The sequence below is a fragment of the Candoia aspera genome, chromosome 2, assembly GCF_035149785.1.
Source record: "Candoia aspera isolate rCanAsp1 chromosome 2, rCanAsp1.hap2, whole genome shotgun sequence".
NCBI lineage: Eukaryota > Metazoa > Chordata > Lepidosauria > Squamata > Boidae > Candoia > Candoia aspera.
In genome coordinates, this window is record NC_086154.1 from 157,126,709 (window position 1) to 157,148,405 (window position 21,697).

At 41.6% G+C, this 21,697-nt stretch overlaps 1 protein-coding gene across 2 annotated transcripts; it reads left to right on the plus strand.

Annotated features, from left to right (window-relative positions):
- Positions 1–1,513: 1,513 nt before the first annotated feature.
- MFAP5 (microfibril associated protein 5) lies at positions 1,514–19,874 on the plus strand. Of its 2 annotated transcripts, XM_063294529.1 has the most exons (9): positions 1,514–1,648; positions 1,943–2,005; positions 4,615–4,653; positions 6,018–6,056; positions 8,702–8,728; positions 9,202–9,289; positions 11,866–11,939; positions 15,818–18,747; positions 18,815–19,874. In XM_063294529.1, the coding sequence occupies exons 1-8, from the start codon at positions 1,639–1,641 to the stop codon at positions 15,937–15,939; spliced, it is 462 nt and encodes a 153-aa protein (XP_063150599.1). In that variant the 5' UTR covers positions 1,514–1,638; the 3' UTR covers positions 15,940–18,747; positions 18,815–19,874. The 2 variants fall into 2 exon arrangements, with proteins under 2 accessions (XP_063150599.1, XP_063150600.1); XM_063294530.1 differs by lacking the exons at positions 8,702–8,728; positions 18,815–19,874 and having other exon boundaries at positions 1,515–1,648; positions 15,818–18,582.
- The last annotated feature ends 1,823 nt before the right edge of the window (positions 19,875–21,697 follow it).

Genomic DNA, 21,697 nt, shown 5'->3' on the forward strand with positions numbered 1-21,697 from the left:
CATTTGCCATTGTCACTAAAATAATCTTCTGTCTCCAGCATCTTCCTATATCACTGCCCAATGTAGGTGGCTGCTTGTTTGAACTGGGCAGCTGGCACCCTGCTGGGGATATATACTCTTGGCATACATTCCCAATGTTTTTGGCTCATCTCTTACAGGAACACGCTCCCCACTGCCACAGTGAGGCAGCAGAGCAGGACTTGGTAGGATGATATACATTGCCATTTCATAAATTAAATGCATGAAGAAATAAAATAAATGTTCTGCTTCTAGAACTGGCCAGTGATATTTATTTATTTGATTCATATCTAATCTTTCCTTCAGTAACTCAAGCCTGCACTAATGGCTTCCCCCTCCTGTTTTCCCCCAAGACAACTGTTTCAGAGGTCTGGAAGAAAAACATGGAAGCCTCATTAGATATTATACTCTGATATACATTTGAGAGGTGTATATACATACTTTCACTGACCAATATTTTTCTTCAAATTGGAAATTATTCTGAGCCCACTATGTGTGGGTATATGCATCTGCACGGTTGCCCATGCATATACACATACAACCTTGTCTTTCACATTAAAAAATTAAAAAGATGGAAAAGATAGAAAAATACCTGAACGCAGATATAGAGGAAAAGTACTCACATAGCCAAGCCTCTTCAGCAAACAGAATCACCTGACAGAGAGAAAAGAAACCATTTCAAGTCCCCAACACAAAAAGAAAATGCCCACCCAAGCAAACTATGTTCACATTTCCTCTTAAAATGGCAGTGAGAGGGCCAGATCCTTACACCTGGAAAAGTCAGGGCATAATCAGCCACTAGGGCCCAGATTATGGGGGACATTGTGACTAGAGTTAAAGGTGGTTCTCTCCCTACTGCTGTTTAAATACTGATTTTCCCAGGTCTTTTAATGCTATTGCTTCAGTGTTGTGTCTTACATCTATGATGATTTAATTTTATTTTAAAACTATGTTAAGTTTATCTTGCAAAGTGCTCAAAGTCCAGAACTGGCAGCATATATATTTTCTAAAGAAACAAATAATCTGAATACCAGGATGGAAAGAGTAATTCTCCTGTCCCAAAAGATGTTGGTGTCTAAGATGGAAACTCCCAGTAGTGGTCCCTGTGGCAGCAAAATATTAATTATGATTGAAAGTGTTAACAGTTTGTCTGTCTGATCCACTGCCTGGGCACGGCTACTTCATCCTGCCTTAAGATCAGCTCTGGTTTATTTGTATGGTTTTTTTCAGGAAAGGGTTATATTGTTTTGGAGAGAATTTTCCTGGAAAAACGAATGCTTCTTCATTGTCCTAAGAGCAGGGTGAACCAGGACATGCATGTCAGGCAGACAGTGGGACTCCATTCCTGTCCATTCTTCATCCAGTGGGAATAGGAGGAGCTGTGGCCTCTGCAGTTACAATAAGCTCTGGAATGAGATCGTGGTGGGAGAGATCCCCCCCCTTCTCCTCATTCCATTTAGATGATGATATTGAAGCTTTCTAACTTTTCTTAATTAAATTTTGAAGACAAGCCAAATAAGAACATTTTCTGGGGCTGGGAGCGGCTAGGCACTCTGGCCAAAATAGGGGATTAGTTGAAGGGGAAAGGAACAACGTCTGCAGTGAAAAGAAGCGGAGTGCATGGACAGCAGTGAGTGGAGAGTGTTGTGTCCCTAAAAAGAGGGTGATTTTTGAAGGAGAAGATGCAGATGCAATCAACATAATCAGAATCAGAAATAAACGAGTGGATAGGAGAGAAAGATGGAAAGGAATGTAGTGTTATGTTCAACTTAAATTATTTGGTTTTCAGATAGAGTAGTTGAGCAGCTGAGTGGGGAGAACAAGTAGCCTGCAATTGTTGCTGTGTGTCAGTCAGTGAAAGAGAAGGATGTGTAAGATGTATGTAAGGAACTCCCATTTATTTTCTTTCTTTCTCACTTTGCAGGGATGGTGGCCTGTGGAGCTCAGATGCTGCTGTGCCTCCTACCTCTTGTTGTCCTGCCATCTGGTGAGTTTGTCCCATGAAAGCTACATCAAAGCTTTCCTTATTTACCAGGAGTTTATATGGAGAGAGAAAGAGAGAGAGAGAGAGAGAGAGAGAGAGACATTACTGTTCTGCAGTAAAAAGAGGGTGTTTTAGAAGTTGCAACAAAAGGAAAAAAGAGATTGAGAAGGTTGAGGTAACAGGAACTTTTGCCCTGAATGCAACCCTGGTAAAGTACAAACCTTCTTTTGTTCCAGCTTAAATCTGGGTTAGTCCATAGTATATTTTTAAAAAATTGGGCTAAGATTTGTAGGAGTTGTAGAATTACTAAACTACAGATATGGTATAGCTGTTTTTTCCTTTTCTCTTTAATGGAGTTTCTATGCTAAGGAAAACAATGGACTGAAAGACTGGAAAACCCAGGAAGGTACCATGTGGCTATGATGTCATCTCCCCACCCTCCCCAAAATTCTGCGAAGGAGGCAGGGTGTTTGCACAACCTGAGCCTTCCCTGCAAGAGCCCCAGGCTTCCTTAGATAAACTTGTGAGCTTGTATAGTGTGTGTGTTCATATAACATACTAAACCAAAACCAGATGAGCCTCAGTGTATTGTTCACATTAGTCACTGGGCCCAAGGGTTAGGGCTCAGCCTTAGCATGGCATGCTAGCCTGGTGTGAATCAGTCACCATCTACCATCTATTCTGTTAAATATTGAAATGAAACAAGCAGCAGCTATTTGGATTTCCAGAAGAAAGCCCTCGGTGTTATTTGCGTCTTACAAGTGATACTGTCATGAGTAAGGATGGCGAGCAGGGGGCTCCCTTCCAGACTGTTAAGCGCATGCGTAGCACTGAGGAATTGGTGAGCCATTCCAAGAGGCACAGATTGGGACCGCCTTAACCTGCGGGGTTTATATGGCTGGGTTTTCCCACGTTTGTTCAGTTTGTTAGGATTACTGTTATGTATTAGCAATAAAACATTAGAGACCAGTTCCCTGTCTCAGAGTGTTTCCTGGGAGTCAGGACAGATACACATTAACTACTCACATCAAATTTTGTAGGGAGAAGAAATCTAGAGGACACTAGGTTGGGGTCCCTCATGGCTGTGAACTTGTATCCACAGATTAGAACCGTGGCTGAGTTCACAAGTTATGTTTGTCATAATGTGCCTTGTTTGATTTGGCTTAGTGTTCTGTGTGAGCCAAGATATTGTGGTTTGTAGAGCATTAACAAACATGTTAACCCAACGGTACATTATTCAGGAAATCATGGTAAGTAAACCATGGTTTAATATAATGTGTACATCCTGGTTGTGTGCCTCCATTGCTTCACTCATGCTGTGGGGCCTCAGAAATTAATCTGATTAAATTCATGGACTGACCTTAAATTAAGTGTATAGGAGCTTTCAGTATAACATTTATTTTAAGAAAACTTTTCCTAAGGAATCATTTGGACCTGGGAGGGCTGGGAATTTCTAACAGAACATTCTTAGAGTTATCACCCAGTAACAACTCCCATGATTCATTCAAGGACACAGGATAGTTAAACTGATATAAAACCATAGATACATGTGGTTTGGGTTTGCCGATTCCTGCTGCCTCTCATACCGAGCAGATATTTTACCCTGTCCAACTCTGCTTTATAATTGTACCCTACACATACCCTGCACCCAAGAAACATGTCTTTTTTGAGGAGTAAGAGTTTCCCAATGTTGCTGGGCCCATTTTTGGAGCTGAGAGCACACCCGAGTTCCTTGGTGCTCTTAATATACATTTATTTTTAAAAGCGTAGATGTTGAGCATCCAAGCTGGAAAAAACCACACTGACAGATAGCATTAGTCCAAAGAAATTACAGCACCCCAGAAGCTACAAGCCTGCTTCTGTCTGCCAAATATGAAAACTTCAAATTGCCCCCCACTCCAGCTTCTATTCAGTGTTAATTTAGCTAGGCAGGAGAATATGGGCTGAACCATTTAATACAGAACTGTTGCATAGTATATTCTCCTTTTCTTCAAAATTCAAAGCTGATGTGGGGACTGCTTGTGTCTGGAAACCATCACTGAGATAGGGAGAAGAGTGTTAGCTATGGCATTTTGCTCTCCAGTAGTGCTAATTTTGATTAGAGAAATTTACTCTCACAAGCATATGGCCATCAAACATTTACCAACAAGGAAATGATGCCTTTTGCCATTATTGTATCTTGGTGCTATGATCAGCTGCAAAGAGTAGAAAGAACTAACACCTCTTCCCACTATGTCTTTCTCCTCATAAAATTAGCAAACTCATCCTCTTTCACACAGATACTTTAATGTAAAGAAAAGAAAAAGTTATAAGATCCAGTCCAGCCATCTGTGTCATGTCTACCTTTAACTAAGACATTTCCTAGGTATCTTGGAATAGATGCTGCTCCTCTCAGCTCCCCAGTCTGAATCCTATAATTTACCATGAAAGACAAGCTATACAAAGTGAAACCCAACAATGGAATTGGCATAGCTATGATGATACCTCTTTAGCAGCCTGGAAACAGAAGCTCCATCACCCAACTAGTAGGGGAAGAAAGCCATGACTTTTTTGTAGCAATTATTTTATGTTCATGTATACAAATGAGAAATGCTTTTCCTCTTTCTGTTTAGATTGGCTTTTGCTGGGAGTCGTTGCTCAAACGGCAGCAGGTACATTTTGACTGATTCTGCACTAATGCTGCAGTTCTAAGCTAATGTGTAACTGCATGGAGATTCTGACCTGATTTCATGCATAATATTAACCTCTTTGGTATAATGTGATTACTTTGGTCTAGTGGTTAAGGCACCAGGCTAGAAACCAGGAGACTGGGAGTTCTAGTCCTGCCATTAATGTAAATCTATAGATTTGTTCAGTGCTGTGAGCTGGAAATAGGGTCAGGTAGACTATGTTCTCATATACTATCTGCCCTTATTTCTTACTCTCCCAACAACATTTCATACAGTTGGAAGTCTGAACTGAGGTTGGCCAAACTATCTAAAAATGAGGGCTTTTCTCTACCAATGTAATTTTCACCTGTAAATTGCTACAGAGTTTCTGATTTGAATCAGGCTTAGCTGGAGAGGGATCTAATTTTTTCTCCCAATGTGTCATAGTCCTTTAATCCACTTTCCTGCCTTGTAACTGCAGTGCGTAGCTTAATGATTCAAATGATTAAAAGCTGTGTTCCCTTTTTTATTTTTCTAAATTATTATTCACGAGGAGACTGATGATGATGATTGCATTGTTTCACCATCCTGCCCCTAGACATATTTGCAGTACAAATATTTATACAACTTATATCAGCCTTTCTCAACTTTTTGATCTTGGAGGAACCCTTAAAATATTTTTCAGGCCTCGGGGAACCCCTGCACATTCAGGCTCAAATATAGGCCAGAAGTTACAAAATTATTATATTCTTTTCATGTGTAGGCCTGTGTATATGCCTTAACAGTGTTCTTAAACTAAAAATAAAGAATGAAACTTACCTCTTTAATGTGAAGTTGCCTGAATTTGAAATAATTTTTTAAATAAATCAAGATCACCCAGGAAACCCCTAGTGAACTCTTGTGAAACCCTAGGGTGCTATGGAACCCTGGTTGAGAAACCCTGACTTACATCATGGCTTCCTCCAAAGGATTTTGGCAAATGTGGTTTGGTGTAGATGCTGAGCAACTCCACATCCCATTAAAGAAAGGATAACTATGAAACAGTGAATGTGAAAGGATCTCAATTCCTCTCTTGCTCCACTCCTTTTTTCTTTTCATTCCTTCCTTTCATGCTGTTTTTGCTTATTCTAATTTTCTGATTCAGAACAGGAGTCACTTGCAATATGAAAGCATGAATATTCTGGATGTGTTTCAAAATTAAAACGGTAGAGCTTTCCTAAGGGCAGCAAAACAAGAATGAGGATTCATAAGCACGTCTGACTTGCCTCTAAATCTGCTAAGACAGTAGTCAGATGTGCATTGCTATCACTGCTGCATTGCTGCACACTGTGCAACTGATTCTACAAGCCTATCACCTCTTGTTTCAGGGCCTCTAGAAATACCCACAGATCCAACCAATGACTTGGGTGAGTTCTTCCTACTTTTTCTACATCTATGATAAGTATCAATGCTGACTCACACACTGCATTTGCTAGATACGTGGCTTTGTGAAGTTTGCAGCTTGATGAAGTCTAGGTATTTCATGCCAGCCTCTTCCCCTATGCCTGCCAGATCTCCAGGTGGATCCCTGTTTTGAAGACCTGGCTTTGAAAGCATAATCAGCTCAACTTATAAATGACAGGTTCTGGGGAGGCTGTCTGTCTCCTCCAGGTCTGTCTTCTATTCACTAGGCTACTTTTAAAAACAGTCTTACTTAGACCTAGGTTAAAAATAGTTTGACAGTTTGTGAAGACAGGTTACTCAGTGTGGTGCTCCAGTTGCACAGTGCAACTCCCCACTTCCCAGATGCCTGTCATTTGTTAGTCGCGCTACCTTTAAATATGGATTTAGCGCCATTTTAAAAGACTGTCCTTTTGGGGCTCCTTGTTACAGATGACAGATGTGCAGGAGGGTTGAGCAATGTGTTGCCCTGCCCTTATCAGCAATCCCCCCACCCCCACCTCGATGTGTCTGTCAGCTGTTAATTGTCCTAATAACAGGTGACAGGCTCAGGGAGAGGGCTTGTGTGGTGCACGGGGTGGCCACATCCACACACCTGCTTTGCTGTGCTGTTCTGCTGTCTGTATTGCTTAACATGCAACTTTCTAAGGATTGTGATTGATGGTTCCCTCAGCTGAAATTCCAGTTCTGCCCAATGGACAACACTCTGGTTACCCCATGAATTGCATTTTTTTCCTTTTCTATTGTACCATTATCTAGATGAACTTTTAAACAAATTGTTATTATTCCTTGAAATTGCTGACCACAGAAACAACTTGGGGGTCTGGGTATCTCTTGGTTGCCATCTAGCAGCCATCCAGATTTGTGCCGCCACTGTGCAGTCAATGCTGCAGAAGAGCTGAAGTTTGAGAAAGCTGTGAGGATCTGGGCAGGAGCTGTAAAGTACCCTAAAAACATCAAGTCGGGAGAGAAAATTAGGAGTCAGGAGGAGGCTTCCCTGGAAGCAGCAGCCACTGGCAAAGGAATTCCCTGTAGGCAGTTTATAGGAGCACAAAAGCTGAATACTTTGAATTCTACATTTGTTAAGCCCAGCACATGCAGGTCAGTTTCAAAATCAATAGGCCAACCAGTTGACCAACCCATTTAAAAAAGAGTAAAGTGCCTGCTCTCCCTTGTAGCCAAAAGAGGACTGAGAATAGGGTGCAGAGGTTAGGGATCAAGGTTGAAGGGGTTGTCCCATAGTAATTCAGCAGAACCAAGTGGAGCCACAAGATTGTCAGCACCAAACTGACTCTCTAATGCACATCAATGCATCCTACATTGCCTGCCCACAGCCCTTTGAGGATATTAGGAAAAACATCACTTCCTGTCATGAGTACTGATGGCGAGCAGGAGGGGGCCTCTATCCAGGGGGGAAAACATATGCGTAGTACTGAGGAATTAAGCAGCCATTCAAAGAGACACAGATCAGACCCTCCTTAACTTTTGGGGTTTATCTGTCTGGGTTTTTCCCACGCTTCTTCAGTTTGTTAGGATTTTCTGTCTTATGTAGCATCAATAAACACTAGAGACCTATTCCTCGTCTCAGTGTGATTCCTGACTGTTAGGACACTTCCAGAGTGTAGCACCTTAAGCTGTCCCTGCACTTTCTCAGCTGTGGGCAGACATTGAGATATATGTGGATGTGTTTTCAGGAAATGATTAGCAGGCCATTCCTGTGCCCGGACAGGGAGACGGTGTAGATTTCCCAGAAAGATAGTCAGGCAGAAGCTGAAGCTGCCTCCCACTTCACCACATGGCCGCCCCACAGCATCTGTCACTTTTAGTCAGTCAGAACCTGAAACAAATTTTGACAAATGGTTAAACCTGCTGGCCTGGCCATCTGTCACCTCCCCCTCAGCCCAGCCCCAGTCCATATTAAGGAGAATAAGTGTAGGACGCTTTCCTGCTGCCTGGTGTTGTCCAGTGGGAGAAGAGGAACCAAACCAGGGGAATCCAACCATTCATTTCCTTAAGAATCCCAGCCCCCTACTACCATTATTTGGTAACATGACTCTGCATATTGGCATTTAAACTATGAATTTGTACTTTGAACACGAAACCTTATTTTCACGTTTGAAATTTAAAGTTTTTAGAACATGTTATTATCCCTATAGTATACAAATGTAGTAACAATTGAATATTCTATTCAATACATAAAAGAGTATTGATATAAAATGCTATTAACTTCAAAATACTGTCAGATCAGTTCTGCTGTAGTCAAGTGAACCACATGGATGCATCCATAACCTCACCACGTGTGGAGCTCATTTAAGCAACTGAATCAAATACTTTAAAGCAAATGCCAAAACTTATATGACTAACCCTGTCAAATATGTATGCTAAATGTTTATTGACTATTCAGGTTAAAGCTGAGTAATATGCATTGCAATGTTATTTATCAATCAGTTCAAACAATGTACAATGAATATTTAACATCACAAACTGCTGAGGACATTATTCAACTGGCTGAGCTAACTGGGATTCATGGGAAGTAGAGTTAAATCTAGAGGGCACCAGGCTGTGCTATTTATTTTATTTTAATTTTATAATTTTCCCTTTTTTGTTCCAGATGATAGTGGTACAACAGCATCACCTGGTAGGTTTAGTTTTACCACTCTGTTCCTTGCTCCACCCCATCAGAGTCATATGGTTTCCCTTCTGTAGCTTAGTTTTTACAATCATGGGCTTGCCTTCGGTATTCTAAGCCTGTGTCTTCTTGTTCCCAGGCACTGGAGGACCCAGTGAACTTAAAATGCTCCATTTGGGAGTTCAGAAGACGAGGAAATTTGCTTGTTTGTTAGTTTGTTCAACTTGTATGGCTGCCCGTCTCAACAAGTGACTGGGCAGTTTCTTGAACAAACTCCATGAACCCCTTGTGAGAAGCCAAACATTTATTCTGTAATTAAACAGGATGAATTTAGTTGATCTACCTCTTTTAAGGGAAACAGATCAGTGTGATGGATAGCAAATATTTAATCTCATTGCAATGTTACCTGGCAGCCACTTTTAAGGCATTTTTGTGCAGGTGATTTATTTGGAGCACTTACTGGAACTCTGGTTTGCCCCCAGAATGCCGTGAAGAACAGTTTCCTTGCACACGTCTGTACTCTGTTCTCAAGCCCATGAAGCAATGCATCAGTTATCTGTGTGTCACCAGGTAAGAGGGGAACCTATGAATATTATGTGTCAAGAATAAATGACATCCTGTTTTAGTTCAGGTTGTGTGAAGTAGGTTGGATGCTATTTCTGTTGCACAGTAATTCTGGCAAATTAGTGGATCTGAATATTTTTAATTTCTGGGAACAAAATGGTGGGATAATAGGAAAGAGCTAATGAGATGTTATTGATAGGCAAAATCAAGAAGCCATTAATGATACAAAAACATGTGAAGAATTAGCAGTGGAACCAATGCCGTTTTTTGAAGCACTTGGGTAGAACGGGCTATCTATTTTCATGCAGACATTTTCTGCAAACGTAAGTCCTAAAGATTTGCTCTCCCCCACACCCCAAAGTTCAAACTGTTCATATTTCTGTGCAATTAACATGGGCTGAGATGATTGCATCTCCGTATATAGATATAGCCATCCAAAGTTCTGAATGTAAAATTGATTATGAATTATCCTGACAGATGGTTTTAAATTTAAAAATTGCTGAACAGATTTATTAAACTGAGCCTACAAACCTAGGTGAACTGTTATAACACCTTATGAAAAATACAGATGTTGAAGCAAAAGGATTGGTGGTGGCCAAGAACAGAGTCAAGCATTAGGATCAGGCGTTCAACTGATTGCTTGGGCAGCTGGGTAGAGAACAGGCCTTAGCGTACAGGCCTGAGCATGCAGCCCTGCCCTCTGCTCTCCTCAATTTCCGTATGTTCACCTGGAGCTCTGAGGCAAAACTGTACTTTCCTTTGCTCAAATGCCAGTACAGCTCCCTGCACGATCCAGTAGCCATATATAGCAGGGTCCCAGATTGGGTGGAGAGCTCCTGTTGAAAGTTTGGAAGCTGGGGAAAGAAAGGGATGGGATTGTGTGAATGGCCTTGTTCTCTACCCACTGTACATTTACCTCAATGCTAGTATCACTCTTAGCCCCAAGACTAGCAGCTTTCCTTTTTAATTAAAGTTACTTGTGGAAAGGGAGATCTGAAACAAGAACTGGAGGAGAAAATGCATGAAATCATTTTTTCAGCTGTTGCCTTTCCACTTCAGACTGATCCTCTTCAAGTCCATCAAGTTTCCCCTCTCCCCGTTTTGAATATGGATATGCACAAAATGGGAAACTTGTTTTATCACAGATTCTGAACAAAAGCTCAGTCAGAAATTCTATTGGAACAATTGTGTTCTGTAGAACAAAACCAAAAGCAGCTCAAGGGTTTTGTTGCAACCCTCAAATAAAACTCTCAAAACATACACACTTTGTTTCAAACTCAGAACCCTCAAAATGCTGCCCCTCAAAAGAGCAGTGTATTTGGTTCTAATCTTAAAACATGTGGAACACAGAAGTTTTATTTTGCACACTTGTAAATTTGAATGTAAAGGCATGGCAGCTACATGTCCTGACAGCTTCAGTCTTATGATGTTTCCTTCATCTCCTTCCCAGGTCACACTAGAGACAGCCTTACATTGTCCTTGGCTTTTTGTCATTGAAGTAGTTACTTTCCTTCTTATTCTGAATTGTTTTTGTGATGGACAGAATTTGACATGCTCAACTGGCCATTCTGTTGATGGGGTTAAGGGATGGGATTGGCCTTGCTCTCACTGACCACTTGAGACTGGTGAGGACACATGCCCTCCTCTCTGGTTCCCATGCACTGTCCACCAGGTGCATTCTTGTTATGGCAGTAGACGAGTCCAGCTATTCTACTAGCCTCTTCCCTCTCTATGTACTAGGCCTCTGAACCGATCAGCTTAGAGACCTGGCTTTGAGAAAGGATCAGCCTGGCTAATAGAGACTGCATGCTGAAATAGGAGAAAGAAAACCGGCTCTCTGCCACTTCACTGAACAACCACCCCCCTCAAATGCCAGTCGGTTGTTATTCAGGCTCCAGTTGAATGGAGCTTGTTTCTTGAAGAGAGCTAAACCATATTGAAAAGGAGCCTTGCTAAAGCTGACTGGCACAAACGCAAGGGAGGAGGGATGCAGTAAAACAATGAAAAGCTCTCTCTCCACCAACCCATTGTGCAACCCCACCCCTGATGCAGTGCTGCAATTAATGAGTGGTTTCCCCCATGGTCAGTGACACTGAGGAGGACAGCCAAGCCAAAGGGATCTAATGGTCCCTTTATTTAGTGTGCTTTACAGAGGAAATTAGGATGGCACACTCCAGCTGCAAACCAGTACAAAGGCAATTGGCATTTGCGGTGCAAAAAGCAAGGGCTATGTTTGTTTTGTTTTTTGACAGCTTTCATCAGCTAGAAAGCACTTTTACTCTGCTGTGCAGAAGAGCCCTGAATCTGCTAAGCTTGGATACTCTTCGGAGGAAAGCAGCTGGTATAAGCTGGTGCAGAGGCATGATCATCCCTTCCTCTTTTCATACTGCTTTCCCACTCCACAGCTTACACTTTAGCTGTGTTTCCTGAAAAAGTGGAGCACTCTGGGTTAGTTATGCATATTTGTGTGTAAGGTATAATAAGGCCCTTAGATTAGCAATTATGTGTGCCTAGTGCTGGGTTCTCATGGATTTTTTTCTTCTGTTGCCTGTCCTTTTTGTCCTCCCCACTGCTGGTGGCAGTGTCCGTCGGGCATACATGATAAACAAGGAGATCTGCTTTCGTATTGTTTGCAAAGAAGATGAGGCCATGCAGGGTAAGTGGTGATGACAAAAAAAAAAAGGATATTTTTATCAAACATTCCCATATCAGAAAAATGCAAAGAAAGAAATGATCATATCTCTTTTAGAGAGGAAAAAGTCATTCATATCAGAGCTGTACAGTAACATGCTTCCAGTAACATTCAGTTGTCAGTGCTATAATCCAAAAAGTCTGCTAACAAATTGGAGAAGCTGCAGAAATGATAAACACACCGAGTGGGCACAGGAAGGGGTGGGGTCGGGGAACCAGAGTTTGTTTAGCTGATTAATAGGTAACACATTGTGTCCAAAACAAGTACCTGGATATTCTCCAATTGTGTTTCAGTGATCCCAAGGATATATGAAGTATACTACACTCCTAAACAGATGTAAAATAAATAAAATGGGGCACTGCTCAGCAGAGAAAAACCTGGCAGACTATTATGGAAATGAAGTATCACAGAGTCTGGAATAAGTGCTTCTGAAACTGACAGATTGGAAACAGTGTGATTGGTCCATCCCAAAAATATATATAGTAATAATTAAGAAACTGAACTGTGTACAAGGAAATGATCAATTCAGATTTTGTCTCACCTGTAACTTGCTAAGAAGCCTCAGCATGTAAAGAAGCAGGTTTAGTTTATCTTTATTCAGGAGCTATAATGTGAAGAGTAGAATAGAATTTGCAATGCTACTTGCATCCCCTTCTTTTGTTGTTTATTCATTTAGTCGCTTCCGACTCTTCGTGACTTAATGGACCAGCCCACGCCAGAGCTTCCTGTCGGTCAACACCCCCAGCTCCCCCAGGGACGAGTCCGTCACCTCTAGAATATCATCCATCCATCTTGCCCTTGGTCAGCCCCTCTTCCTTTTGCCTTCCACTCTCCCTAACATCAGCATCTTCTCCAGGGTGTCCTGTCTTCTCATTATGTGGCCAAAGTATTTCAGTTTTGCCTTCAATATCATTCCCTCAAGTGAGCAGTCTGGCTTTATTTCCTGGAGGATGGACTGGTTTGATCTTCTTGCAGTCCAAGGCACTCTCAGAATTTTCCTCCAACACCACAGTTCAAAAGCATCGATCTTCCTTCTCTCAGCCTTCCTTATGGTCCAGCTCTCGCAGCCATATGTTACTACGGGGAACACCATTGCTTTAATTATGCGGACCTTTGTTGTCAGTGTGATGTCTCTGCTCTTAACTATTTTATCAAGATTTGTCATTGCTCTTCTCCCAAGGATTAAGCGTCTTCTGATTTCCTGACTGCAGTCAGCATCTGCAGTAATCTTTGCACCTCGAAATACAAAGTCTTTCACTGCTTCTACATTTTCTCCCTCTATTTGCCAGTTATCAATCAAGCTGGTTGCCATAATCTTGGTTTTTTTGAGGTTTAGCTGCAAGCCACCACTAAGAGCTTGCCACAATTTGTTATGGTCCACACAGTCAAAGGCTTTAGAATAGTCAATAAAACAGAAATAGATGTTTTTCTGAAACTCCCTGGCTTTTTCCATTATCCAGCGGATATTGGCAATTTGGTCCCTAGTTCCTCTGCCTTTTCTAAACCCAGCTTGTACATCTGGCAATTCTCGCTCCATGAATTGCTGAAGTCTACCTTGCAGGATCTTCAGCATTACCTTACTGGCATGTGAAATGAGTGCCACTGTTCGATAGTTTGAACATTCTTTAGTGTTTCCCTTTTTTGGTACAGGGATATAAGTTGATTTTTTCCAATCTGATGGCCGTTCTTGTGTTTTCCAAATTTGCTGGCATATAGCATGCATTACCTTGACAGCATCATCTCGCAAGATTTTGAACAGTTCAGCTGGGATGCCGTCGTCTCCTGCTGCCTTGTTATTAGCAATGCTTCTTAAGGCCCACTCAACCTCACTCTTCAGGATGTCTGGCTCTAGCTCACTGACCACATCGTCAAAGCTATCCCCGATATTGTTATCCTTCCTATACAGGTCTTCTGTATATTCTTGCCACCTTTTCTTGATCTCTTCTGTTAGGTCCTTGCCATCTTTGTTTTTGATCATACCCATTTTTGCCTGGAATTTACCTCCAATGTTTCTAATTTTCTGGAAGAGGTCTCTTGTCCTTCCTATTCTATTGTCTTCTTCCACTTCCGCGCATTGCTTGTTTAAAAATAATTCCTTATCTCTTCTGGCTAACCTCTGGAATTTTGCATGTAATTGGGCATATCTCCCCCTATCACTGTTGCCTTTTGCTTTCCTTCTTTCTTGGGCTACTTCTAGTGTCTCAGCAGACAGCCATTTTGCCTTCTTGGTTTTCTCTTTCTTTGGGATGTATTTTGTTGCTGCCTCCTGAACAATGCTGCCAACTTCTGTCCAGAGTTCTTCCGGGACCCTATCTACTAAGTCCAGTTCCTTAAATCGATTCTTCACCTCCACGGCATATTCCTTAGGAATATTAGTGAGCTCATATCTAGCTGATCTGTGGGTCTTCCCTAATCTCTTTAGTCTGATCCTAAATTGTGCAAGAAGAAGTTCGTGATCTGAACTACAGTCAGCTCCAGGTCTTGTTTTTACCGACTGTATAGATGTCTGCCACCTTTGGCTGCAAAGGATGTAGTCTATCTGATTTCGGTGTTGTCCATCTGGTGAAGTCCATGTATAAAGCCGTCTCTTAGGTTGTTGGAAGAGAGTGTTTGTTATGCAGAGTGAGTTGTCTTGGCAAAATTCTATCAGCCTATGTCCTGCTTCGTTTTGTTCTCCCAGGCCATGCTTACCTGTAATTCCAGGTGTCATCTGACTGCCCTCCTTAGCATTCCAGTCTCCCGAGATGGAAATAACATCTCTTTTAGGCATGTTGTCCAGTAGGTGCTGCAGATCCTCATAGAACTGCTCTACTTCAGCTTCTTCAGCATCTGTGGTTGGGGTGTATATTTAGATCTCTGTGATGTTAGATGGCTTGCTCTGAATTCAAATTGAGATCATTCTGTCGTTTTTTGGATTGTATCCAAGCACTGCTTTAGCCACTTGACTATTAATTATGAAGGCTACTCCATTTCTTCTGTGGTCCTCTTGTCCACAGTAGTAGATCTGGTGGTCATTTGATGTGAAGTGGCCCATTCCAGTCCATTTCAGTTCACTGACGCCCAAAATGTCTATCTTTAATCTTGACATCTCACCAATAACCACATCCAGTTTGCCCTGGCTCATAGATCTTACATTCCAGGTTCCAATGGTGTGTTGATCCTTAGAACATCGCATGCGCCGTTCACCACCAGCACCATCGGCCGCTAGCCATCCTTTCGGCTTTGAGCTAGCTGCGTCATCACATCTGGGGCTAGTTGAACTCATCCTGTGTTCCTCCCCAGTAGCATTTTGACCATCTTCCAACCTGGGGGTCTCATCTTCTGATGGTATACTGACATATCTCTGGTTGTACTGATCCATTTAGTTTTCACGGCAAGAGTACTGGGGTGGGTTGCCATTACCTTCCCCAGGGATCGCATTTAGTCTGACCTCTCTGTCATGACCTTCCCGTCTTGGGTGGCCCTTCACGGTTTAGCTCATGGCATCATTGAGGTGCCGAAGCTCCAGCACCACGACAAGGTAACGATCCTTTGCTGAAGACCTCCTTCTTACTTAAAAGCAAAAAGGAGGAATAGATTTAGAGTAGAGAGTAGAGTTAGTTAACACTTTTTCCACCCAAAGTTTCCTCACTCCAATTCCTTTACTAAACTGTTTTCAAAGGACGTTCCAAAGGCATGTAGTACTGTATGTTCTCAAGCATCCCAGGAACCCCACTCTCCAATTACATTTAGTCAGAAGTGATTTTAATGCTATGGATTCATAAAATGATAGTTGCAAATGAAACTGCACATGTAAATTATGTGAAAATGATTAGGCCTTTCTTTCTCTGGCCTGTTTCTAGAGGAGATTTGCCGCCAGATGGCTGGCCTGCCACCACGCCGTCTCCGCCGCTCTGGTGAACCTCGAGGACCACCCTGTCGACGAGCAAAGGGCCAATCTCAGAACATGCTTGATTCTCAGTGATCAGGAAGCTGTAGGAATGAGAAGAACAAAGAGGAACTGAAATCATACTGACAACCCATTCTAAATTTGCCCTTTTCAACACAATCCCTGTCTCAAGACATGCTTCACTAGTGCAGGGACCTTCCTTGAAAACATGTCACTGATGTTATCTTTGAGATGTGGTCCTAAGACCCTCATATGCACCTGCTTCCGGGTTATTTTGACCTAGGGCTTTTAATGTAAATCCTACCCAAAATCTGCCTTAAAATACACATACAAAATGCCTGCTTCCTCAGTGTTTTTCCACCCAGTCAGTCTAGAGCCAGCTTGCCTACAGATAATTAATATAATCTGTATGGATGTGGATGCACTTATAGTCTCTTCTTCATAGGGTTTGATTGTTTCTCTGCAAAATCAGAGGATAATAGCCATATATTGAACTCAGTACTGTGTTTATGCACACAGATGAACCTGCCTAAGAGAAGGAGACACTGGAATCATGGAATCAAAGGAAGTAAGGGACCATACAGACCATCCAGTCCATCTTTGTTCAGTGCAGGTAGCCACTACTACAGTATCCCTGCTGTCCCAGCCTCTGTTTAAACACTTCCATTAAGAAGGGTCCACTACTTCCTGAGGCCATCTGCTCTACTCACTGTTAGGATGTCTCTCCTGACATCCAGTCAAAAGCTACTTCCTTTTCATTTATCCCACTGTTTTTTGTTCTGTCTCCTGGAACAACTTTGAACAATTCTGCCCCAGGTGTTACATGACAGCAGCCCTTCAGATATTTGAAGACAGCTTCCATGTCTATCTACAATCTTCTCCAGGTGAAATATATCCAGTGCTTTCAACTATTTCTTGTAAGGTTTTCCTTCCAGGCCCCTAATCACCTGATTGCTCTCCTCTGGATATGCTCCAGTTTGTCAGTGTGACTGCCTTTCCTAAGACATAGAACAGGATGCAACATTTTCTATAAAATCTGACCAACACTGAAGAGAGAGGAATGGACTTCTCTGTCTCACAGAGAATTCAATTTAAAGCAAGGTTTTCGAGTTGCAAGGTGTCTACCAAAAATATTTTTCTAGTTCTTGTGAGGTGGAGCCCATCTCTTGCCAGGAGCCCCCAATCTCATAAATGTATCCCATCATCCAAATCATTCCCATTTGCATAACCAGTTATTCACATCTAGTATTCTCCTCTCTTCTCTTGAAGAAAACACCATCTGTATCCCCAGCTACTTCATCCTCTTGCCCAGTACTTCACAATCCCTTGAAACATCTTCAAGAATGTAGGGGGTCCTGGGAGCCTTTCCATCATATCGAAATACATGCCCCAGGAAGGGCACTTTTCTCCTCTTGATAGGCTCTTCAGCTGACAGATTGCTTCTTCAGGCCCTCACAGCAGGGACTCTCTGATCATTACTAATGGCTATTTCCTCCTCTTCAGGCCAGAGGCAGAAATCCTTCCCTTTGCAGAATCCTCTTCCTCAGTCCCTGAGGCTTGTGGCAACTGACTTTTGTCCAGGCATCCAGAAATATCATCAACAGGGATGCTGTAGAATCTGTAGTGAACTGTCAGAGAGCAAGGGCTCTTCTTGACAGACTTAGTGCTTGGTCTCACATTCTTCTCTCTGTCTAACTTTCTACTTGCCTTTCTTCTATCTCCTGGAAGGCTTCTTGGTACTATTGACCTTGGTGCTGTTGACCTCCTGTGTTCATTCCAAGAATTCCTTACGGTCCTTCATAAGCTGGAGATTGGACAGCTTGAATTCTAACTCTTCTCTCCCGGGAGGGCAATCTGCCTGCAGTTGCATCATGTGTAATTCTTGTCATTTTCTGGGAGGAAAACAAACATGGCAATTCTCTTCAAGTCACAAGAGTAGTTTCTTCTGTCTCCACTTTTCTCTGATAAACAACAAACAAAAAAGCCTCCCTCCACCTACCTGACTTGTGCGAACTCCCCATAGAAGCACTGAGGCTGCCTTATCTTGAAGCGTGGGCATTGGTCCATCCTACCCAGTCTTGTCTACTCTGCTTGGTAGTAGCTGTCCAGGATCTCAGGAAATTCTTTCACAGCCCTCCTGCCCTCCCCCACTTTTTTTAAATTTAATTTGCTGAAGTGTGAATTGGAACCTTCTTTCTACAAATATGTAATCTATCACTGGTCCCTCTCTTCAACTGCAAGTATTTGAACAAGCAAGTGCTTAACTACACAAATGTCCCACAGGAAAACTGGACGTTTATTTCTACGAAAGCTTAGAATTCCTTGGTGAAGCTGTTCATATGACATATTTGAAATTCTCACCTTTCAAATATTCCCAGTAGTAATGGTTTCCTTTACAGCTGCATCATGAACAGCTGTAAAGGAATTGTTACTGAGGAGCAAGGTTCTGGCTGTCTTTAACATGCCTTCTGTCGTTTAATCCTATTCAGCATGCTACCATTGGATCCTAGAGGTGCATATCATTAATTTACCAGTGCTAATGCCAGCAGAATGGCAGAATAGCACTTTGCTTTGTACTTATCATTATGTAACACAAACCTACAAAAGATGAGGCACTGACTGAGCCTTCTGTGAACGAAACCTCTTGCTTTCAGATCGAATCTAAATGATTTTTATATCAACTCACTAATAAAGAGAAAAGTAACATATGAATACCCACCTTGATATTCGCTTGCACTGATGAAATTGGATTATGCAAGAGTACTACTGGTACTTCTGTGGCATTTGTGCAGAAAAGCTTCCCAGTGGATTGTGCTACAGGGCCACATCACTACTGTAGTATGTGCAAGCTGAGCTTAACTGGCCAAAAATGGTTGTTTCAGAGTATAAACCCCCAGCAGCCCCAGTAATGCACTGCATAAAATAATAAAATAAAATAAAATAAGCAGAGTATAGCCCCCCCAGCAGCCCCAGTAATGAATTGCATAAAATAAGTGTAGCATGTGCCATTTTGTAAGAGCAGCAGATCTTGAAAGAAAAGCGTTAGAAGGAAGGCAGCTATGTCATCCATTCTTCATGGAAAGTAGCAGGGACAAATCACTGTACAAAAGCAATATTTCAAAAAAAGTAATATGGAATAATTCTGACATGGAGTGGCTACTATGGGTTGCTGTTTTTTAACTGGGCCTCAGGTCTTATGCCTCACTTAACAACCCTTTGATTATTCTCCAGAACTGCAAACTTGCTCTATTATGTTTGTGAGGACAAGCAGTTAGTATTGCTTGGTGCATAAGTGTTTTGGAACAGCGACTTCACACACCTCTATACATCACATGATCCCCCTCTGCACTTGACAACTCTTGACTGAATGGATGAATAATTTGTATTGTTTGTTATCAGGAAATAGGAAGACTTTTTGTGACAGTCTGCTCACATACACAAGCAATTCTTAGATACTGTAGCTAGTAAATGATGAATTTGTATATGTGAATTTGGCTATACATTAGAAACTGCCTTTTGCCTTTGGTAGTAGCTTGATAAGGAGAAATGAATAGGCCACTTCTTTATCATCACTTTAGGAAAAACAATTGCCTATTACATTTCTGCATGATACCTAGTAACTATTAAAGCTAGAGATGCAGATCTAATTAGAAAAAAAGGCAACACTCTGTCATTATAGAGAATAAATATCTACTTTTTTAAGAAAGAGATTACTTTCCTATGAGAAGCTGGTGCACCTATGCTCTTAGAGGTACATATATAATAGTTTTAAATCTGTTCTAAAAGTGAAATATAGAATCAGTTGTAAACACCTACAAATGTATTGTATAGCTATTACACACCATATTTTAAGAGAACACAAGGTATTTCTTATGCAGCTTCACTGTTCTACTTTATGCATTTAGGATGATGAATGTTAGTGGAATTTGTAGAAAAGAGCAACTATATAAATAAACTTGTATTTTGCAGAAAGCTTACACAAATATATTAAAAGATAATCTGAATTCCAATTGCTTTTGCTCCAGTGTATGATCTGTTCTCTAGTTTTATTTCAACAGAGTTCACTAAATAACTTCTTCACAGAAGGAGCAAAAGTCAAGGGGTAGGCCCTCCAAGACCACCACTTAAAGCAAACCAAGTTTGCTCAAGAAAAGGGGCACCTCTTTCATTATGAAATCAGGTGGCTTGGGCCTTAATTACTAAACGTGACAATTTTCGGATTACAGCCCTTTACCTCTAGAAAACAGAAATGTGTGTTTGATTTGGACACAGTCAGCACTGAAGCAGAGAACTGGACAGATTTTGTGGCTGTCTGGGAATGGGATTGCCTCCGAACCGACTCTCGGTTTCCAAAGTTGATGGGGATGGTGTGGTTTGTTGAGCTATAGAAAGGCAGACAGTGGCTGCTTTCACATAGCACATGAAGCCAAAATGTGGTTTGTTGGGTTTTGTTATCACATCATTTGCAAATTTAGCTAGAGTAAGTGCAAAAAAAAAAAGTATAAGAAAGAAAACAAAATTCAAGCTGCTTTGAACTGCCTTTATACAGGTTTCCCATTTGATAGTAAAGTACCTGCTGGTATTCTTGAGCTGTTACTTCAACCTTTTTAAAATGGATCTTACTAATAGGAGCTCAGTGAGACTGGGTCTTGGGATTAACTATTTCCAAGCCAGGCTAATAGTTGACAACATGAAACACCTCAAGTGATCTACTGTAGGGAACAGTGAACAACACTTGAAAAAAGCCCCTTCCTTCCTATTTATCATTTTAGGGCCAGTGGATGGAATGATAGGCCATGCTGAATGCGACCTCCTGCCATCCAGATGATTTTTTAAATTTTTAAACATTCTCCTGGAATCAGACTTTTCTTCTAGTCCACCTGTCCAAATAACCACAGAAACCCAGCAAAGAGCAGCATGCAAATGATACACTTAACATAACTCATAAGCAATAATAGCAGCAGCAGCAGCTTTTGAAAAATAAAATAAAATAACTTGCTGGCTATTGGTCTCTCTTCCAGTTGCACAAGCAAAGTGCACACCACTGAATTTGCAACCTACCAGCAACACAAAAATAAATAAAAGTCACCAAATCTTCTCTTATCATACAGCCTGAAATTTTAGCATCAATCAAGACATGCGTACAGTGTATACCCTGCAGAGGCAGAGTGTTCCCTCTGTGTGGTGGAACTCATTGCCTTTTATTGTTACCCTACGTTTTGAAATCACAACAGAGTATCAGCAACAGTTATCTAATGCATATGGAGAGGAACTTTTGCAGTTGTTTATTCATTGTCTCCTTGCAAAACTACCCACTTCACCCAGTGACCTACAGGCCTTGGATTGTATCACTGGAATTTGGGCTCATGGCTACCACATCTCAGAGATGCAACATTCCACTTTTTAATGCCCCCAAATATACAAAATAGGGGCCCAAATCTCCCCTCTCAGTAATGTATCATCAAACACCCCCCGCCACATCCTTCATGCTATTCCCAGTCAAAAATGTTCTCCAGCCTTGATATGATGGATAATTGAGCCTATGGTGACAAAGGCAGCCTTGGGTTTTGTTCTCTTCTAGCAGGGCTAGAGAAATGAGGGCCTTCCAGGTATTAGTGGATCTTAAATCCCATTGGACTCAAGCCAGCATAACCAAGAGCAGCTACATTCCAAAAGTCCTAGGAAGGCCTCAGGTTCAACACACCTGCTTTTGATATTGTAATTTGTTGCCAAAAGAAAAGCTTTTTGTGGACAGACTCAGAGATCTTTGTATGCTGGGATGTCAAGAAGATAACTGCTTCTACCATGAAAAGTAATTTACATCTAACTATTA

Excerpts from the sequence above, each read along its gene's own strand:
- MFAP5 (XM_063294529.1), top strand. Across the intron at positions 4,654-6,017 it reads CGTTGCTCAAACGGCAGCAG|GGCCTCTAGAAATACCCACA; the intron begins GTACATTTTGAC and ends CTCTTGTTTCAG. Across the intron at positions 8,729-9,201 it reads TGGTACAACAGCATCACCTG|AATGCCGTGAAGAACAGTTT; the intron begins GTAGGTTTAGTT and ends GTTTGCCCCCAG.